General features: G+C 37.3%; 1 protein-coding gene across 2 annotated transcripts in view; it reads left to right on the forward strand.

Annotated features, from left to right (window-relative positions):
• The first annotated feature begins 253 nt into the window (after positions 1–253).
• Ndc1 (NDC1 transmembrane nucleoporin) overlaps positions 254–18,061 on the forward strand; it is a 48,669-nt gene continuing 30,861 nt past the window's right edge. For both annotated transcript variants that reach the window (XM_076862713.2, XM_076862714.2), the window contains exons 1-8: positions 254–362; positions 1,795–1,915; positions 3,674–3,775; positions 6,457–6,631; positions 8,611–8,749; positions 12,306–12,414; positions 14,560–14,611; positions 17,513–17,648. In XM_076862713.2, coding sequence (XP_076718828.2) covers positions 306–362; positions 1,795–1,915; positions 3,674–3,775; positions 6,457–6,631; positions 8,611–8,749; positions 12,306–12,414; positions 14,560–14,611; positions 17,513–17,648 — 891 coding nt within the window. In that variant the 5' untranslated portion in view covers positions 254–305. The remainder of the gene's footprint in view (positions 363–1,794; positions 1,916–3,673; positions 3,776–6,456; positions 6,632–8,610; positions 8,750–12,305; positions 12,415–14,559; positions 14,612–17,512; positions 17,649–18,061) is intronic.

Here is an 18,061-nt window from a genome sequence, read left to right on the forward strand (position 1 = left end):
TTCCCAGCATGCAGCGCCGCCGCCCCTTGTTTCTGAAGCCCCGTTGGCCCCTGCTTCGGAGGGAATTTTTGGATCCCAGAGAACGGTTCCTGGAGTCACAGCCCCCTTTGGGGGACGCGAATGTCGGGCAGTTCTGGCCCGTGGAGCCTACCCGGGACAAGCATCTAAGGAATGGGTTGCGGCTTGGTTCAGGCTTTCCTCAGGCAGTGTTTCAGGCAGCCCCAACGGGGTCCTCCCGGGGCCTTGGTGCCTTTGAACTGCTGTGGCGGTCTCCCCCACTGCTTAGAGTCGGGCCCGCCATCTCCATGGCCACGGCTACGAGTGGACCCTGCGCCGGCGGGTCGCGGGACATCCTGTGGCGCGTGAGTGCAGCTCACTGGGGCGCTCGCCGCTGGGCATGGGTTGGGCGGGCGGGCTCCGACCGCGCGTGCGTTCTGGACGGGTAGGGTGCCTGTCGGAAGACAGCGTGGGGAGGGGACCGCCCGGGGAACTGATTACGGGGGCTGTGGCGACGTCCTTGAGGGGATGCTGGGTACAGGATGGGAGAGGAGTCAGAAGTGAAAGCTGGCCTGCCTGGCGTGGATGATTTGACTGGAAATTGGGGCAGAGAATGGGGAGGGATTTTATGCAAGTGTATCCTGTAGGTGCAAAATAAGTAACTTGATTCCTTGGGATAAGAAGTGAGAAAGGAAGAGCTGGGGATATAGCTCAATGGAAGAATGCATGCCTATCATGCATAAGCCCCTGGGTTCCATCCCCAGAACGGAAGTGGAGAAAAGTTGGGAAGAATGTCCAGAATTGGGAAGAATGTAGTGTGGCCTTGGCACTTCCTGGGGTTGGAGACCAGGTAAGCAGGGCACATATTCATGGTAGAGGTAAATATCCACCTTGGGACTGAGCTGAGGACATGCTTCCCCCTTCATGTCTTCTGTGGAGGGCAAAGAGAGATGGAAGTAAGGTTACTTTTGGGGTAGGGCCCAAAAAGGTGTACTGTCATCTCCTCTATCCCCAGTTAAACACTTTCAGGTGTTATCTACTCTTTACCACCTATGTTATATATTCCTGTAGTGTTTACCTTGGAAATGTGGCTGCATTTTGTTCCTCTTTCCTTTCCCTTGGCTATTGCCTTTGTGCAGACATTGACTGTAATCTCTGACTTGGTCTGTTGTTGTCGGCTGTCCCTAACCATTGTACCTCCTGACTGGATCTGGTCTCCTCCAGGATATCTTTTTTTCAGCCACCTTATGGTGAACACAAAGATGTTTTACTTTACAGGACATAGTTCCAGTTGTCACTGTCATGCTTAAAAACTTCTCAGTATCTCCTATTAATTGACAGTAAGTCTTGTTCTTCCTTATGTTAGGCACTGAGATTTAGAAAAGAGTACAGTGTTACAATGTGTTAGTTACCTGGTAAGAAATGCATGTTTGTGGTTCTCAAGTATACAGCCTTTGGATATTCCTATAATTATTTAGAATCTGGAGAGACATGTGGTAAATATGATTATAAAACTAAATAAGACGGTCTTAATCTCTACTCCAAAGTGTGATATTTAATATAACACCTGACTCTGGACCTAATCCAAGCATCAGTTCACTAATTTTTACAAAGTTCTTTAGTGGTATGTGATATTATTATAATAGTAATCATTTGGGTTTGTATATAACTGCATGGTCTATGATCTGGGTATATATGTATTAGTGACTAATAGCCTGTATGAAGAGATAGGATTTGCATAACTGAAATGATTTAACTGACTTCATGATTGAGGGAGTTTTGTTTGTTTAATTTTAGGTTTTGGGCTGGAGGATAGTTGCAAGTGTTGTTTGGTCAGTGTTGCTTCTACCCATCTGTGCTACGGTATTTATAGTCTTCAGCAGTATTGATTTATTTCATCCCATACAGTGGCTATCAGGTAAGTGATATTCAATTTAGAGAAAACATAAAAATTGCACTATGTTTCAAATAATTTTTTTCTGATTACTGCCTGTATTGACATACCAAACATTGACTTTAAGATAAGTTTAAGGCATTGCCTGTATAACATAAAACACCTTTTTATTAAATAATGAGATTAGTAAACTTACCAAGAAAAAGCTTAATTTTTCTTTGTCTTTCTTTTTGACACCTTTATTGATCCTGTCTGTCTTTTTAAAAAAAGAACTGTTACTATCATGGAAGAGTGCATGCCTATCATGTTTAAATCTGTTTTAAATTGTGGGTAGAAAATATGACTAAATTAAGAATCCTTCATTTTTATATTGTAGCTAATAAAAAAAGATAATGAAAGGATGAACTTTTGGCTAGGGAAGATACAGTTAAATGCAAAAATTGATAGGAGAAATTGAGGTAGGCTAAAATGTTTCTCTGAATCTTTGGAGACAAAATTACTAAGTGCACTAAATATAACTTGTTTTCTGTCCATTAATAATGGCTACCAGTTATTTCTCATTTTTTAGCATGCTGGACACAATGCTAAGCACCTTACATACAATATCTCTTTCCTATGACCTTTTTAATAAAGAGGTATTATTCCTACTTTATAAATGAGTAAATCTGTGCAAAGATACTCAACTAGTGAGTGACTAATCTAGGATTTGGGTATTAGTTTGTGGCATCAAAGTTGATGTTTTTCCATGATGCTGCACTAGAATTATCTCTTTTTTTGAGTTAAATGTTGACAGAATAGGTTTTGAAATCTTTAAAGTCTTGCCTAAGGCTAAGAAACACAAATACTCTTGAACGTCTGGTCATAACATTGGAATATTTATTTTGTTTTTGTGTATTTTAAGTTTCATAAGAAAGTGCCAATTTTTAGGGAGTTAGAATCTTTACCTTTGGCCTTTGGAGATATTGCTGCTAAAGAATTAAAGTCATGTAAGTCTTCTGTTAATCTGTGTCAGTCATTTCTTGAACAGGTTGCACAGGTCAGATAAAATTAAGCCATATGCCAGTGCAGAGATAGCAGGAATTTAATTGTGAAGACTTAGTAAGTAGTTTCATTATTTCCAGTACTGAGTTGTATTTTTAAAGTTAATTGGTTTCATTATGAAGTTTTAGTTTGTTTAGCAAACACATTCTATTGTTTTTATTTCTTTTATTTACATTTTTGGGGAAAATATATACATATCTTAAACTTTGAATTGGAATATTAATTGTCACACTACTCTGAAAGGGTGACTTCTTAGTTTTTCACAGAACATCACAATTGTTTTTCTTAGTTTAGCTCTTTTAGATGATTTATGGGTTATGCTATTTCTAAAGATGTTACTTTGACTTTAGTTAAAATGCATTTATTAAGATGAGATCTGAAAAATATTTTTATACTTTAAAAAGCAACTTTGTTGGTGTATTACTAACTATGGTACTTCTCTTTCACATGATGAAATGTTTGCATATGGCAGTATTTGATCTGATGTTAACATCTGGGTGATTTAAAAGAAATTTGAATGTAATTTTAAAGTACCCAGAGCCAAATTGGAATAACTCACACTGGAGTTCTTGAGTTTGATGTCCCACTGGACCTGTCAGCAGTGTACAATTAAATTCTTGAAGGAAAGATAACTTCTAAAGTTAAAATTACAGTTGAAGTTCAAACCTTTGCTATATTGCCATGTGCTCAGCATGTCTACAAGACTGAATAAACTTAACCAATTTATCTCTTATGTTTTAGATTCTTTCAATGATCTATATAGCTCCTATGTAATCTTTTACCTCCTGCTGCTGTCAGTGGTAATAATAATAATAAATATTTTCAATGTGGAGTTCTATGCAGGTGAGTTTTCAAATGTTAACGTTTTTAAAAGTCTGAATTTATTTTACTAAGGCAGACTAAGTTCATTTTATATGTGAATATGTATAACAAGCTGAATTTTGTGTCACGTTTTTAAGAATATATACAAAATCATATGCTTTGAATATATATTACAATTAATGTTGGTGCTAATTTCTATTTTTAAAATATACCTAGACCTTTTAGGACAATTGTTGTATGATTCCACTTATATTAGGTACCAAGAACAGACAAATTTATAGAGACAGAAAATAAAGTGGTGTTTTCTAGGGGATGGGGATTACTGAATGGGTAGAGTTTGAGTTGGGGAAGATGCCAAAGTTTGGGAAGTAGGTGGTGAGTTGGTTGCACAACAGTGTGAACATATTTAGGCCACAAAACTGTATGCTTCAAAATGGTTCAAATGATAAATTTTATTAATGTGTATTTTGCCACAGTAAAGTAAATAAATAAATTTAGACCTTTTACTTGTTCACAGCTGGTATTAAAGCTGTGATTTAGCAAACATATTGTAAAAATCATTCCTTATTGGGTAGCAGATCAAGACCAGGTGAAATTTTTTTTCAAATATAGAAGTCTATAATGCTATGATTTTCAAACAAACCTAAACCTTTAAAATATTAGGTTTTGCCTTGGGAGAATTACCTGCTAAATTCCGAGCTTATTATTTTTCTCAGTTTCTCTTCTACTCCTCCTGCCTTGTTCGGATTCCTAAGTTTGTCACAATTAGAAGCTTTTTCTGCCATGTTTTAAAAGCTCATCAGTACTTATTTGTAAAATAGGGTATAAAAGCTTGAATTTTTTTTTTAAATATGTGCAACAAGTTGAACAACTTTTATTGGAATTGTACTGAATGAAGAAAGCAAAACCCAAAGGCTATTTATTGCATGATGTCACTTATATAGCATTTTGAAATAGAAATCTTTTAGAAATGAAGAACAGTGGTTGCCATGTTGGAGATAAAGTGGGAGGGGTCAGGAAGGACTGACACCAGAGATCCTGTAAAAGCTTGAATCCTAACTCTTGATGTTGCAATGCATACCTTTTTCCTTGCTTTCCTAACCCTCACTCCTGACTGGTGGGTCTCTCCTCCACTGAGGCCCTACTCAGAACACCTCAGCTTATAACAGTGTTCTTTCACACTCTCCCTTGTGCCTGGGCCGTCTTCTGTTGGTAGGTGTGCTCGATGAGGGCTCTTTAGCCTACTCATTCTAAAAGCCTGACTAGTTACTTTGGTTCATTCCTTGCATGAGCACTCCTTATGCCATTACTATGTGCCATGCATTGTATGGTCCCAGCTTCTCCAAAAGATCACAGTTAGGCAGACTAGCAGTAAACATTACTCGCCTTTGCCTACTATACATTGGATAGTGAGGGAGTTCAGAGGAGCACCACTTACTTAGCATGGAAACTTCCTGAAGAAGATGATATTTACACCATGCCTTGAATGAGGAGCTATATTAAATAGATAAAGGAGGACAGTGATGTTCTGGAAAAAACATATGGCAAGTAAGGTTGAATGAATGAGAGGGTTTGGCACATTTAGAGTATTAAAAGTTAGTCATAGTTGCCCTCTGGGTGTTTATGTTGGTAGGAGGAGTGATGGCAGCCTCTTCCCCAAAAGTGCAGAGTACCTAAGCCCTCTCTTTTCTTAGTTTTCTGCCTCTCATCCATCTCTTCTCTCTTTTTTTAAATATTAATTTTTTTAGTTGTAGTTGGACACAATACCTTTATTTCATTCTTTTATTTTTATGTGGTGCTGAGGATCAAACCTATCTCGCACGTGCTAGGCAAGCACTCTACCGCTAAACCACAACCCCAGCCCCCATCTCTTCAAGTGTATAAAAGACCAGGGAATCTTAGGCTAGCTGTTTTTAAAGGCAAATATACCTTAGTAACTAACCACAGTAGCCTCCCTAGGTCACTTCCAGACAACTTTATTGGGTTGTAAGAGAGGTATTAAAAATTCTCATACAACTGGGTGTGTGGTTCATGCCTGTAATTCCAGCAACTTGGGAGGTAGGCATGAGGAACGATAAGTTTGAGACCAGCCTCAGCAACTTAGAGAAGCCCTAAGCAACTTAGGGAGACCTTATTTCAAACTTTAAAAAAGCGGGGGCTGGGAATATAGCTCAGTGCTGGGTTCAGTCCCCAAACAACAATCCAAACACCCCAAAAAAAGGAAGTTCCATATAAACTTTTATGTTAGTATTTTGTATTGTCAATATTTACCTAACTACGTTTTATTTTTCTCAGATGGATTATATACTGACAGTTTCAAATATTGAAATAAAGATTTTGCTAGAGGGCAGGATCTATCTTTAAATCGTTACACATTCTTTTATGGCCCTGGAGAGTTACAGAGTTGGTGTTATTTCAGCTATTAGGAAATTTTAATTTAAAAGAAAGAAAATTATTATTATCCTAACCCTAATAGCATGGTAATAAAAACCTAAATTCTTATGCTTTTCTCTTTTGTGTGTTCATCTCTTCTTTTTCATTCTTAAAAATTTTTTTAACTCAAGTTTTTCTGTTCTGTATTTTATTGGCTGTATGTTACTTTCTGCCCTTTGGCGTCTTCATGCAAGGATGAGAGGGCATAGTTTAGATCCTCTAACTTCATATGCTGTAGTTATAAGGCTATATCAATGTTTTATTTGCAGTTGTGCCTTCCATTCCGTGTTCCAGACTGGCCCTGATAGGGAAGATCTTTCATCCCCAGCAACTCATGCACTCTTTTGTTCATACTGCCTTGGGAATGGTGATGGCTTGGTGTGCAGCAGTGATAACTAAGGGCCGATACAGTTTTCTTGTGGTTCCCTGCTCTGATACTGAGAGGTAATGTTAAATACTTTTTCTTTCTAGGGATCCTTGTTTAGTTACTAAGCCAAAGATGGCCTAGGTATGTTAATAGTTTATGGACATTCTTTGCTTTCCCAATTTCTACAGAAGGTGCTCATTTACATACATCAGTTGTTTTTGACGTTTGACTTTGAATTCAACAAAATTTGAAAAACAGTTGTAGAAGGTGCTATACTGTGTGCTGTTAGATTTGTGAGAATGATTCAAACAGACAATAAGCTCCCTGAGGATCGAGAACAGTAGGGAATTGAAGATGTGGAAACATATGAATGTAATAGGAAGAAGGACATAAGTTGTGCACATAAAATCTGTGAGAGCTCAGGAAGCTGGGAGGATCTACATGTGTTCTTGGAGAAGGTGTTTGGTGTTTGAAGGAAGGGTAGTTTGGAAAGAATGAATTTGAAGAGAGAATTTTAAAATAATAACTACCTTCTATAGAGTGCTTTTATGATTTTAAAACTTACACAGTCTTGAAATATGGGATTGATAGAAATTGTAAGTTGATGCTCTGACTTTTAGAATTAAAAAAGGTCTGTGGGTATAGCTCAGTTATAGAGCATATGCTTAGCAAGTCAAGACCATGAGTTCGATCCCCAGCACCATACACACACATTAAAAAGTATAAATAAAGAAAGATTATTAGAGTAATCTTAAGTTCCCTGTTTTCCACTGACTTTAAAACAATGTTAATAATGAGTTCTGCCTAATACTTAATTTCCTCGGCTACTGCTTATGAGGCAGAGTTGCTTTTTTTCCCCTCCAATAGAGGCTTTCTGTAGTGAAAACTATACTGTTGATAAACATTGAATGATAAAGGACATCTATGAATACAGTACTGTTGTGACTAAGGAAATCCCCATGGCTCATTTTAAATGAGTCCTGAACTCTTTTTTGCACATCTCTTTTTAGTGGAGGGGGCAGTGAGGTTCCAGGGAGCAGAAAGCTACAATGAGCTACAAGTTGTTAGAGAGATTAGTGCCCATTATAAATACATTTACTGATAATTTCACAGTCAGAGTCTTGAGCAAAATGAATCTCTTTTATCATCTTATAACTCAGGGCCCAGAAAACAATCAGCGTGGAATCTCAACCCTCATGGAGATAGGTGGTGGAACAGGCCCCTAATTGGTATTCCTGCTGACTCTGTACACCCTCAGATATTTGCCAGATTATAGAGATGCTCAGACAACTTCCAAAGGAGTTTAAGAGCTTAATATTCACCAAATAATAAGACCTTATCCTTAAAATTAAAAGATGTGAGATAAAGATGATAGGTTGATATGGAAGTTCTTACTAGGGAATCCTCTTGGATTTAACTAAATTTTCAGAACTTAACAACTCTAGGTTGTTAGCTGGGAAGCATTGGGACCTCCTCTTTAGCAGGAGTACTGGATGCATTTCAAACAGGTGACGGGTCCCACAGCCATTCAGGAGCTGTTGCCTTGCCTGTGGTACAACTCGAGAGTGGAGATCAAATCAGACAGGTATTGGGGACTCCCTGTTTTAAAAGCCTTGTGCCCAATGGGCTCTGGTATCTCTTGTAGCAATTTTATAGATGTAGCATCCAGAATCCCTGGAGGTGGATGTTTAGTCAGAGACAACACAGAAGACCAAAGTTTTGGCATCTCTTTCAGGCAGTTGATTTATAGTTGATTTGATTCCTCTCAGTGAAGATTAATTTACCAGTTTGTAAGCAAGGTTACTTAGTACTGAAGTAGACGTTCTTACCCATGTCAGATTTCTAGGGGAATAGAGCTAGAGTCAGGTTTTCAGGCTTCAGGGACAAGGGTTTTGTTAATCTTTTGCTCACACTTATTTAAAATGAACCATTTTGTTAGAATTTGGGACATTTCTTAAGTGATTAACTCAGAATTTTGCCTTCAGTAAGTATGAAGCCTAAAACAGTGAAATATATCCCTGACTGTTGTATTAACAACTTAATTTTTCCCTTCTAGTTTAGATAGCTCTGCGGCACGAAACTGTTTAAATGAATATCACCTTTTTTTCCTACTGGCTGGAGCATTCATGGGCTATAGCTATAGCCTTCTGTATTTTGTTAACAACATGAACTATCTCCCATTTCCCATCATACAGGTAAGACATCATCTGAGCATTATCTTGTGCTAGAATGTGGCAGCATTAAAACTGCTTTGGTGTATATGTATATAACAGGGCTTATTTGATTAATTCAAGATTTGTTCTATGCAACAGAGAACTGAAATTCTCAAATGCCTTTTAGAGAGAAGAATTTTGTCTTTAGGTGACTTCAGTGTGTTTTTGAGAGCTGTATTGTGTGTAGAATATACATCCAGCTGTATTTTACCCTTCCCTGCTGCCACTCTCAGACTGCTGCTGCTCTGCTCTTATCTTTCCCTGCCTGCTTGGTAGTGACACTTGCTGTGACCTTAGCAGGACTGGGGGTGGGGGTGGGGAGGATGATGATGACATTCATGCAAAGTACCTCTGCAGCTGCTAGCTTCTTTTCGAACTTAAAATCTTATGAGGGTGGGGGTGTGCAAGTAATTTTTAGAATATGTCAGTTACTGTCTCATGTCCTTTTCATAAAAGGCAAGATATATACAAATAAATAAAATAGTTTGACCTGGTTTGATTTAAGTGGTATAGTATTTTTGGTATCAATACTAGGGATTGAACCCAGGGGCTCTACAACTGAGATATATCCTAGCACACACACCCTGCCTTTTTTTTTGAGAGAGAGAGATAGTGTCTAAGTTGCTGAAGCTGGCCTTAAAGACTTGCAGTCCTCCTGCCTCAGCATCTTGAGTTCTTGGGATTACTGGTGTACATCACCATGCCCAGCTTTAGTTAGCTTTTTAAAAACCTAATCTGGTAGGTGTCATCCTGGAATTTAGAATCACCTCCTCTGGCAGGAGAGAGAAAGATTGGTTGAAGTGTCTCACTGTTACATCAGGCCTCTCCTGTCCTGTTTCTGCTATTCCTGATTAGCTGTTCATTTCATTTCTATTCTGAAGCCTGGGCACTGAAAGAAAAATGTTAGAACCCTAGGTCCTTCCCACTAGAATCTAGTCTGGTGGGAATAAAGGGATGTGTAAACAAATGATGCATGATAATAAATGTGATCTATGAAAATGATGCGTTAGGATTCTCCTAGGTTAACTAAAGTTGTCACATGCCTGTTGCATCTGTGAGAATATGTACTGCAAGGAGATAGTACTCCCTGAAAAAAATTTGGCTCTTACCTGCTGCAGTCTGAGTGTTTGAAAAAATAATTCCTGTTTAGAAATTCTTCACATCTTGTGAAGAAGAATTGAAAGTAGGACATAAGCTTTGCTACCTCAAAATTTCACAACAAAAAATTTTCAAAATACTGTGCAGAAATATTCATGTAAATCAACTTAGATCTAAATATAATAAAGAATAATAATAGCTGGATGGGTGGCACACACTTATAATCCCAGCAGCCAGAAAGCTGAGGATCACAAACTCAAAGTCAGCCTCAGCAACTTAGTGAGGCCCTAAGCAATTTAGTGAGACCCTGTCTTAGAATAAAAAATAAAAAGGGCTGGGGATGTAGCTCAATGGTTGAGTGCTTCTGGGTTCAATCCTAGGTACCAATAAACAAATAAAGAATAGTGAACAAGAAAAATAAAGTCTTAAGAGAAAAATAAGATGCCACAGAATACCTTTCTGGATTTCCATGGACCTCAATTGAAATTGCCCGCCTATTTAACATCACAGATGGGCAATAGAGTGAACATAGGAGTTGTCCAGTAGTTGATAATGCTTACAGATTGCTGAATTATGTTTCTACCACATCAAGTTCATAAAATTTAACTTTTTTTGGTAATTGGTTTGGGTAAAATTTTGTATTGTATCTCAGAAGTTTATTCCATGATGGCAATGTTCAGCTTTGGCCAGAATATTGATTTTTAACAGTTGGCCAAATATGTATTTGGGGCATCTCTTAGAGCCATGAATGTGCAGTGGTATTGGTCTGCCCAGCTGGTTGCCATTCTCCAGCCCACGGATGTTTGGAGTGGGGGTTTTTTAGGGCCCTTCATTGAAAAGATGTGGAATAAGGGAAGGAGGATTTGACAATAGTTGAAAGGATGCACAGGACCTTTGTTTCTCATCAGTCAGGTTTGTGTCTTTGCATAGTAGGGAAGGTTTGCCTCCTGAAAAGAAAGGGGGAGGGAGGACACCATAGCTTAGCTTTCTTTCATTGTAGGAACATTGTGCCTGCATGAGACCTTCCCTTGTGCATTTAAGTTGCTGAGGGAAGCAGGATGGATTGTTAGGAAATTCCAAGCTAGATATGAGGAGTCGGGCCCATTCCCCTTGGAGGCTTCCAGGGAACAATGTGATATAACCCTGTACTTTCTTTTTTTTTTTTTTTTTAAGCCAACCAGTTTGTAACCATGTACTTTCTTTAAAAGAGAGAGAGAGAGAGAGAGAGAGAGAGAGAGAGAGAGAGAAAATTTTTTAGTATTTATTTTTTAGTTTTTGGTGGACACAATATCTTTATTTTATTTTTATGTGGTGCTGAGGATCGAACCCAGTTCCCCGCGCATGCCAGGCGAGCGCGCTACCGCTTGAGCCATATCCCCAGCCCCAAACTGTGTACTTTTATTTGAACAGCCAAGCTAACCAGAAAACATTTGACCCTTAGAATTTTTTCTTCTATAGTTAATAATAATCATTGTTGTGAACAACCATTGTCAACATGATTATTTTCAGAATTGTTATTTCAGGAAAAAAAATGATTTTTTTTCTAGTACGTTCATCTCCTGAGGTAGGTAGTGTTGTCTTCGCTGCCTCTACTTTTCCGCCACTTAGTGTAAAGGCAGTGTGCATTGTCTTTAAGACTGTGGGCTCTGAAACCAGCTTGCCCAGATTCATATCTTGGATTTTCCTTTTGCTAACTGGTAATGTTGGTGAAGTCATCTAACCTCTCTCTCTGCCTTGGTTTCTTCATCTGTAAGATGACAATAATAATAGAGCCTCATTGGGCTGTTGTGAAGTTTAAATAGATTAATCCATGTAATTTGTACCAGTTCCTGACATGGTAACATGCAAAGAATGCTGGTTGCTATTGTTACTATAGGCCTCCCTTATCCACAGTTTGGTTTTTGTCAGGTTTGCTTACTAGCAATCAACTACAATTTGAAAATATTAAGTGGAAAATTCTAGGAATAAGCAATTTATAACTTAAATTATTACAATATATTATTATAATTGTTCTATTTGTTATTGGTTATTATTTTTAATCTCTTGCTGTGTCTGATTTATCATATTACTAATCTTAGGTATGTATGCATAGAAATAAACAGTATGTATAGGGTACTTTCTGCATTCACTAGTGGTCTTGAAATGTATCCCCCAGAGCTACGGTGGAGCTGTGTTTTTTATACTTTCTCCATCTCTATAGGCCTTACTAACAAGTATGGATTGATATTGTTAATTTTCTTATTTCTGATCTCCCTATTAGTGAGATGGTTAATAATGTAAAAATATTAAATATTTTAGCATCAGAAGTAATTCAGTTTTGCCTTTGGGATAATCTTTGACTTTTTGAACAGTGGTTATGGTTTATGTGTTGAGGCTATAGTTAAGAACTTGCTGTAGAATGAGGTGGAATGTATTGTTGATTCTTTTCTTTTTTCCACAGCAATACAAGTTCTTGCGGTTTAGGAGATCTCTACTCTTACTCATTAAGCATAGTTGTGTGGAATCACTGTTCCTGGTTAGAAATTTCTGCATTGTGTATTATTTTCTTGGTAAGAATTCTATTTTTTAATGCAGGGTATTATTAACTCAAAGCTCAGAAAATGTCAATTAGAAAGTCATTCTTTATTGTGTTTCTATGTTTCCTAGTTATGGATATGTGATTAGCCCCACCTGATTTGTAGTTTATATTGTTAGAGTATTTATTTAGTTAAGGGAAAATATTGTTAAAGAAAATGTGATATATACATATAATGAAATATTATTCAGCTTTAAAGAAGAAACTCTTATCCTGTAGATAAACCTTAAGGTCATAATGTTAACCGAAGTGACCCAGTCACAAAAAGACAAAATATTGCATGATTTTATTTATATGAGGTATCTAAAGTAGTTATGCTTTTAAAAACCCAGAATAGAATGCCAGGAACTGAGAGCAGGAAGATGGGGAGGAGTTGTTCATCGTGCAGAGAGTCCCAGTTATGCTTAATGGGAAAGTTCTGGAGGTCTGCTTCACAAAAAAGAACATTGTGTGGGGGCTGGGGTTGTGGCTCAGCGGTAGAGCGCTTGCCTAGCACATGTGAGGTCCTGGGTTCGATCCTCAGCACCATGTAAAAATAAATAAGTAAAAACAAAGGTATTGTGTCCAACTTCAATTGAAAAATAAATTTTTTTTTTTTTTAAAAAGAACATTGTCATTTGGTCATTTTCTAGAAATAACATACTTCTTTTTATAAGTTTGAAACTTGATAATAATATAATAGAAATATTCTATTGGTAAGGAAATCTTGTAGAATTTATTAACATGAATTTTAGGTACAGAAATTACAACTCAGTATTTAGCATAGTGAATAGTACAAGTTCAAAACATTAATCTCATCAGTAACACAATAATATAAACAATATCTAGTATTCAAAACTACTCTTTTCAGATCTTTTTCTGATTTTTTTCTATAAATATAACTTTATAAAATTGTTCTCACTCTTTATTCACCACTTGTAGTTTATATAATCCTTTTTCCATGTAGCTTTTAAATTTGTCATTCTGATGTTAACACTGTATTGAAATTTCTTAACCTACTGTGATTGGCTTGGCTCTTGCCTGAGAGCTGTAACTACATTTGGGCTGATACAGCAGTTGCATCAGTATCCCCATGGTCAGCTCTTTCTCCTGTAACTCTTTTGCATTCATTTTACATTTCATTTTAGCATTGTCACTTCTTTTTGCTGCTCTTTGATCTTTTTTGTCCAGCGTCCTCTTTCATTTGTTATTTATTTATTTTGTGGTACTGGTTGTTCAACTCAGGGGTACCCTACCACTGAGCTACATTCCCAGTCCTTTTTAGTTTTTATTTTGAGATAAGGTTTTGCTAGGTTTCTGGCCTCCAACTTGTGATTCTTCTGCCTCGCTTCCTGAGTTGCTGGGATTACAGGCGTGTGCCACTACACCTGGCTTCATTTACTTGTTTTTTAATGTTGTCATAGGAGACAAGGAGACAGCACAACTACATGCTTTGTTGTTTTTGTCTAAAAAGATGCAAGTGGCCAGTCACCAATAGACTTTGAGAGATGTGACAGGATTGGTCACAGATCATGGTGTACATCTGTTATCTACATATTGATTCATATACTGAAAAGCTAGAAGTGCTGTACACAATCACCCATAATTAATATACCACGGTAACTGAAATTTGAATGGTTGTTGGGTGTTAAGCAACAGTGTAAAAATTGGTGTTTATGCTGGGTGCAGTGGTGTACGCCTATAATCCCAGAAGCTCCGGAGTCCGAGGCAGGAGGATTGTGAGTTAAAAGCCAGCTTCAGCAATTCAGCAAGGCCCTAAGTAACTTTGTGAGACCCTGTCTCAAAAATAAAATATAAATAACATTTGAGATGTGACTCAGTGGTTAAGGGCCCCTGGGTTTAATCCCTAGTACAAAACAAAAAAACAAAACACCCCCAAAACAAAAAAACCTGGTGTTTTTTAGTGAAACCATGGTAACTAAAATATGTTTGTATGTCAGAATATACAAAGCAAGGACTGTCTGTATCTAGAAATTTTTTTGCTTTCCTATCCATTCCTAATCAAATAATTTAGCATTTTGATTGAGGTCTTGCTGTCTTTGACCTCATAATCTAAAGCATGATTAAGATTTGTTTTATTAACTTTTTATGTTCATAGCTTGGTATTTTCTCTCCTCAGGTCATATTCCCAAAGCTTGGATTAGCACTGCTATGGACCTTCTCATAGATGAGTAAGTCTAATCTTTTTAAGTCTAATCTTAACTTTACTTTCCAGATGCTTTGTTTAGATTAAGCCTATAAATCTTTTTTTTCTTTTTTTTTTTTTTTAAAGAATTGAAATAAAAAACAAAACTAGAGATGGAGGGAATCAGTGTTACAAGAGGGTACCTATCCTCCCCACGTCCTGTCTGTGGACTGGGAAACCTGTGTGGTAGCTACTGCTCCTCAACTGTTATCTAGCCGAAGCTGAGCTTATTCTAAACTATCGTTCAGCCCACTCTGTGATGTACTTCCTCTATCATATTTAACACCTGGATATTGAATGCTGAACACAGTTGGGTTCATCTGCTTTAACTATGTCTTTCTAGTAGTTCTAGAAGGTGGTACTTTCAAAATTTATTTGAAAATTTAAATCATTAAAAGTTTTTCTGAGAGGAAAAAACATTGTATATATTTTTTGAATACACAATATTTCCATAGCTTAAAATTTCAGAAGGTAAATAAGGCATGGTGGTGCACATCTGTAATCCCAGGGACTTGAGAGGCTAAGACAGGAGGATCACAAGTTTGAGGCCAGTCTCAGCAATTAAGTGAGGCCCTAAGCAACCCTGTCTCAAAATAAAAAAGGGGCTTGGGAGGTAGCTCAGTTGTAAAGTGCCCCTGGGTTCAACCCCCAGTACCAAGAAAGAAAAAAAAAATCTAGAAGATCTATAAAAGAGTTAACAGTGAAAAAGACTCCTTCTGCTCCTGTTTCCAGTCACCCAATTCCTCTTCCTAGAAGCAAGCAGTGGGAATCTATTTTCTTTTTTTGGCAAGTAATTTATATTGAATAAATTTTTGAGTTGCATGGACCATTCCCCTCTCTGATTTTTCTCTTCAACAGTCATTATTCTATGGTATTTTGTACATACCAGTGCTGTGGTCTCACGCTTATGTCATCTGTGAGGCAGTCAAAATTGAGCAAGGTGATAATCAGCTGGCAGCACTGGGGTGTATTGTTTCACTTATTCCCAGATGTTTTGCATCTAGATAAAGGTTTAATCTATATTTGCTGATAAATGTGCTTCCCTGAGAGTTTGATCTTTCAGTTATTGTTTATTTCCCTGGGAGAGTTTTTTATGTCATATATGAGATAAGCTAATGTCAGTTTTAGGGAGTTGGGTATATTGACATGGATATTTAAGAAATTTTAGTTATTAAGTCTGTAGACATACTACCCCCGGTGCTGGGGTTGAACCCAGGGGTGCTCTACCACAGAGATACATCCCCAGCCCTTTTTTTTTTTTTTTTAAACAAAATAAAAAAAAAAAAATTTCCTTAGTTATAGACATTTATTTATTTATTTTTATGCTGAGGATCGAACCCAGTGCCTTGCGTGTGCTAGACAAGTGCTCTACCACTGAGCCACAACCCCAGCCCTATCCCCAATCCTTTTTATTTTTTATTTTGAGACAGGGTTTCACTAAATTGTCATGGCTGGCCTTGAACCTGCAATCTTTCTGCCACAGCCTCTTGAATAGCTAGAGTTACAGACATGTGCCATCATGCCTGAATAACCTAAATTTTAAAACTGGGTCAAATGAAAGATAAAAATAAAATTTATTATTTATAAATAGTAATACCTTTTGTCCTTTCACTCAAAAAATGTTTTGTTTGTATGGCCTAGTGCCTGGCCTTATATCTGTCCTTCATGTATGTCAGACTCTTGGTAAATGCTTACTTAGAAGTTAAACCTCCATCATTTATTGTTGGCCCCAGTACATGTCAAGCACTGTGTTGGGCACTCCTCATGTAAACTGTTTTCAATCTTGTACTAGTCCTAGGAGGTAAAATGAAGAGGCTATGCTGTGACATGGACGAGGGAAATGAGTAGGATAGGTGGATGATTTGCCTAGTCACAACATTATAAATTGCAGAAAGAGATTCAAATCCTGGTTTTCATAATTGACACTTGTGTAGTTAAAGGATTATGATTTGCTAATTGATTGATTCAAGGTTTTGATAAGATATCAACTTTCAGTTTTATTTAGCATTTTTTTGTTTATTTGTTTGTTTGTTTGGGGGTACCAGGGATTGAAATAAGGGGCACTCATTCACCAAGCCACATCCCCAGCCCTATTTTGTATTTTATTTAGAGACAGGGTCTCACTGAGTTGCCTGGGGCCTCACTTTTGCTGAGGCTGACTTGTAACTCTAAATCCTCCTGCCTCAGCCTTGGGAGCCACTGGGATTACAGTTGTGCACCACCTCACCTGGCTATTTAACATTCTAACAGATTTTCTTAAATTGCTTAAAAAATAAAAAACAAGTTTTAGTACCATGTGCTTTTCTTTCTTTTTTTTTTTTTTCTTTTTAAATTTTTTTTAGTTGTAGGTGGACACAGTACCTTTATTTTATTTTTATGTGGTGTTGACAATCAAACCCAGTACCTTACTTATGCTAGGTAAGTGCTCTACCACTGAGACACAACCCCAGGTCCCAGGAGCATGCATGTGTTTTAACTTCTGAGGAACTGTTTATAGTGCATACAGATCAAGCTGAAATCTAGTCCAGGAGAGACCCTAGAGATCCTTTTAAATATTAAACTACAAAGTAACAATAACAATCTTTGACCCAGACTAGGTAATTAAGCTTACAGGCTTGTCTTGTTTTTTCCTCTACAGTAAATGATAGTGAAGATTTGGCGCACAAGGAACCATAGGGCCAGTTTAGGCCTACACTTCCCCCAAGGTTCCCTTATGTGTCTCCTAAAGAAGGTATTAGGGAAAGACCTCTTGAGGGGTAAAAGGGTAGAGGACTCTTAGCATTCTTATTTAGAAATAGGGTTTTTTTTTCATTGTGGAGTCCCAAATCTGTTAAATGTTTAGATTGTATCTTCCCATGGGATTAAATGGTACGTTTGCTTTTCCTAGGCAGTTTCATAGGCCTCTTGACACCATAAGTGGCCTCTTGAGCCTCCCGTTACTCTATCATATCTGGCTCTGCGGTGTCTTCCTCCTGACGACTTGGTACATCTCATGGATACTATTCAAAATCTATGCTACAGAGGTTAGTATTGAGTTTTTTGTTAATACTAGTGTATTAACAAAATTTTGAAAATGCAAGTGGATTTTTAGTAGAGCAATGATCAGCATGTATGCCCAAAGCAATTTCAGTTTTGAAACTTTATTCATTTGGTTTTGAAACTTTATTGGGGCAAATTATTTATAACCATCATTTATTTTGCTTTTTTTTCCCTGAGGAATTAGTATTGGTATTCACTTAACTTTTAGGAATTAAACTGAATGGTACTTAGTGTACTTTATTTATAGTCTTGTTCTCTTCTGCAGGCTTCCATTTTAGTATTAAGTGCATATTAAAGGGGCCTGACTTTTAAATTAATTTTATAGATTGTTGATGTGGGTACTATTAAAATATTTGGGTTTTTTTGAAAGAAAGCATTGAACAGATGATTTTGAAAA

This window comes from Callospermophilus lateralis, chromosome 7 (genome assembly GCF_048772815.1).
Source record: "Callospermophilus lateralis isolate mCalLat2 chromosome 7, mCalLat2.hap1, whole genome shotgun sequence".
Classification (NCBI taxonomy): Eukaryota; Metazoa; Chordata; class Mammalia; order Rodentia; family Sciuridae; genus Callospermophilus; species Callospermophilus lateralis.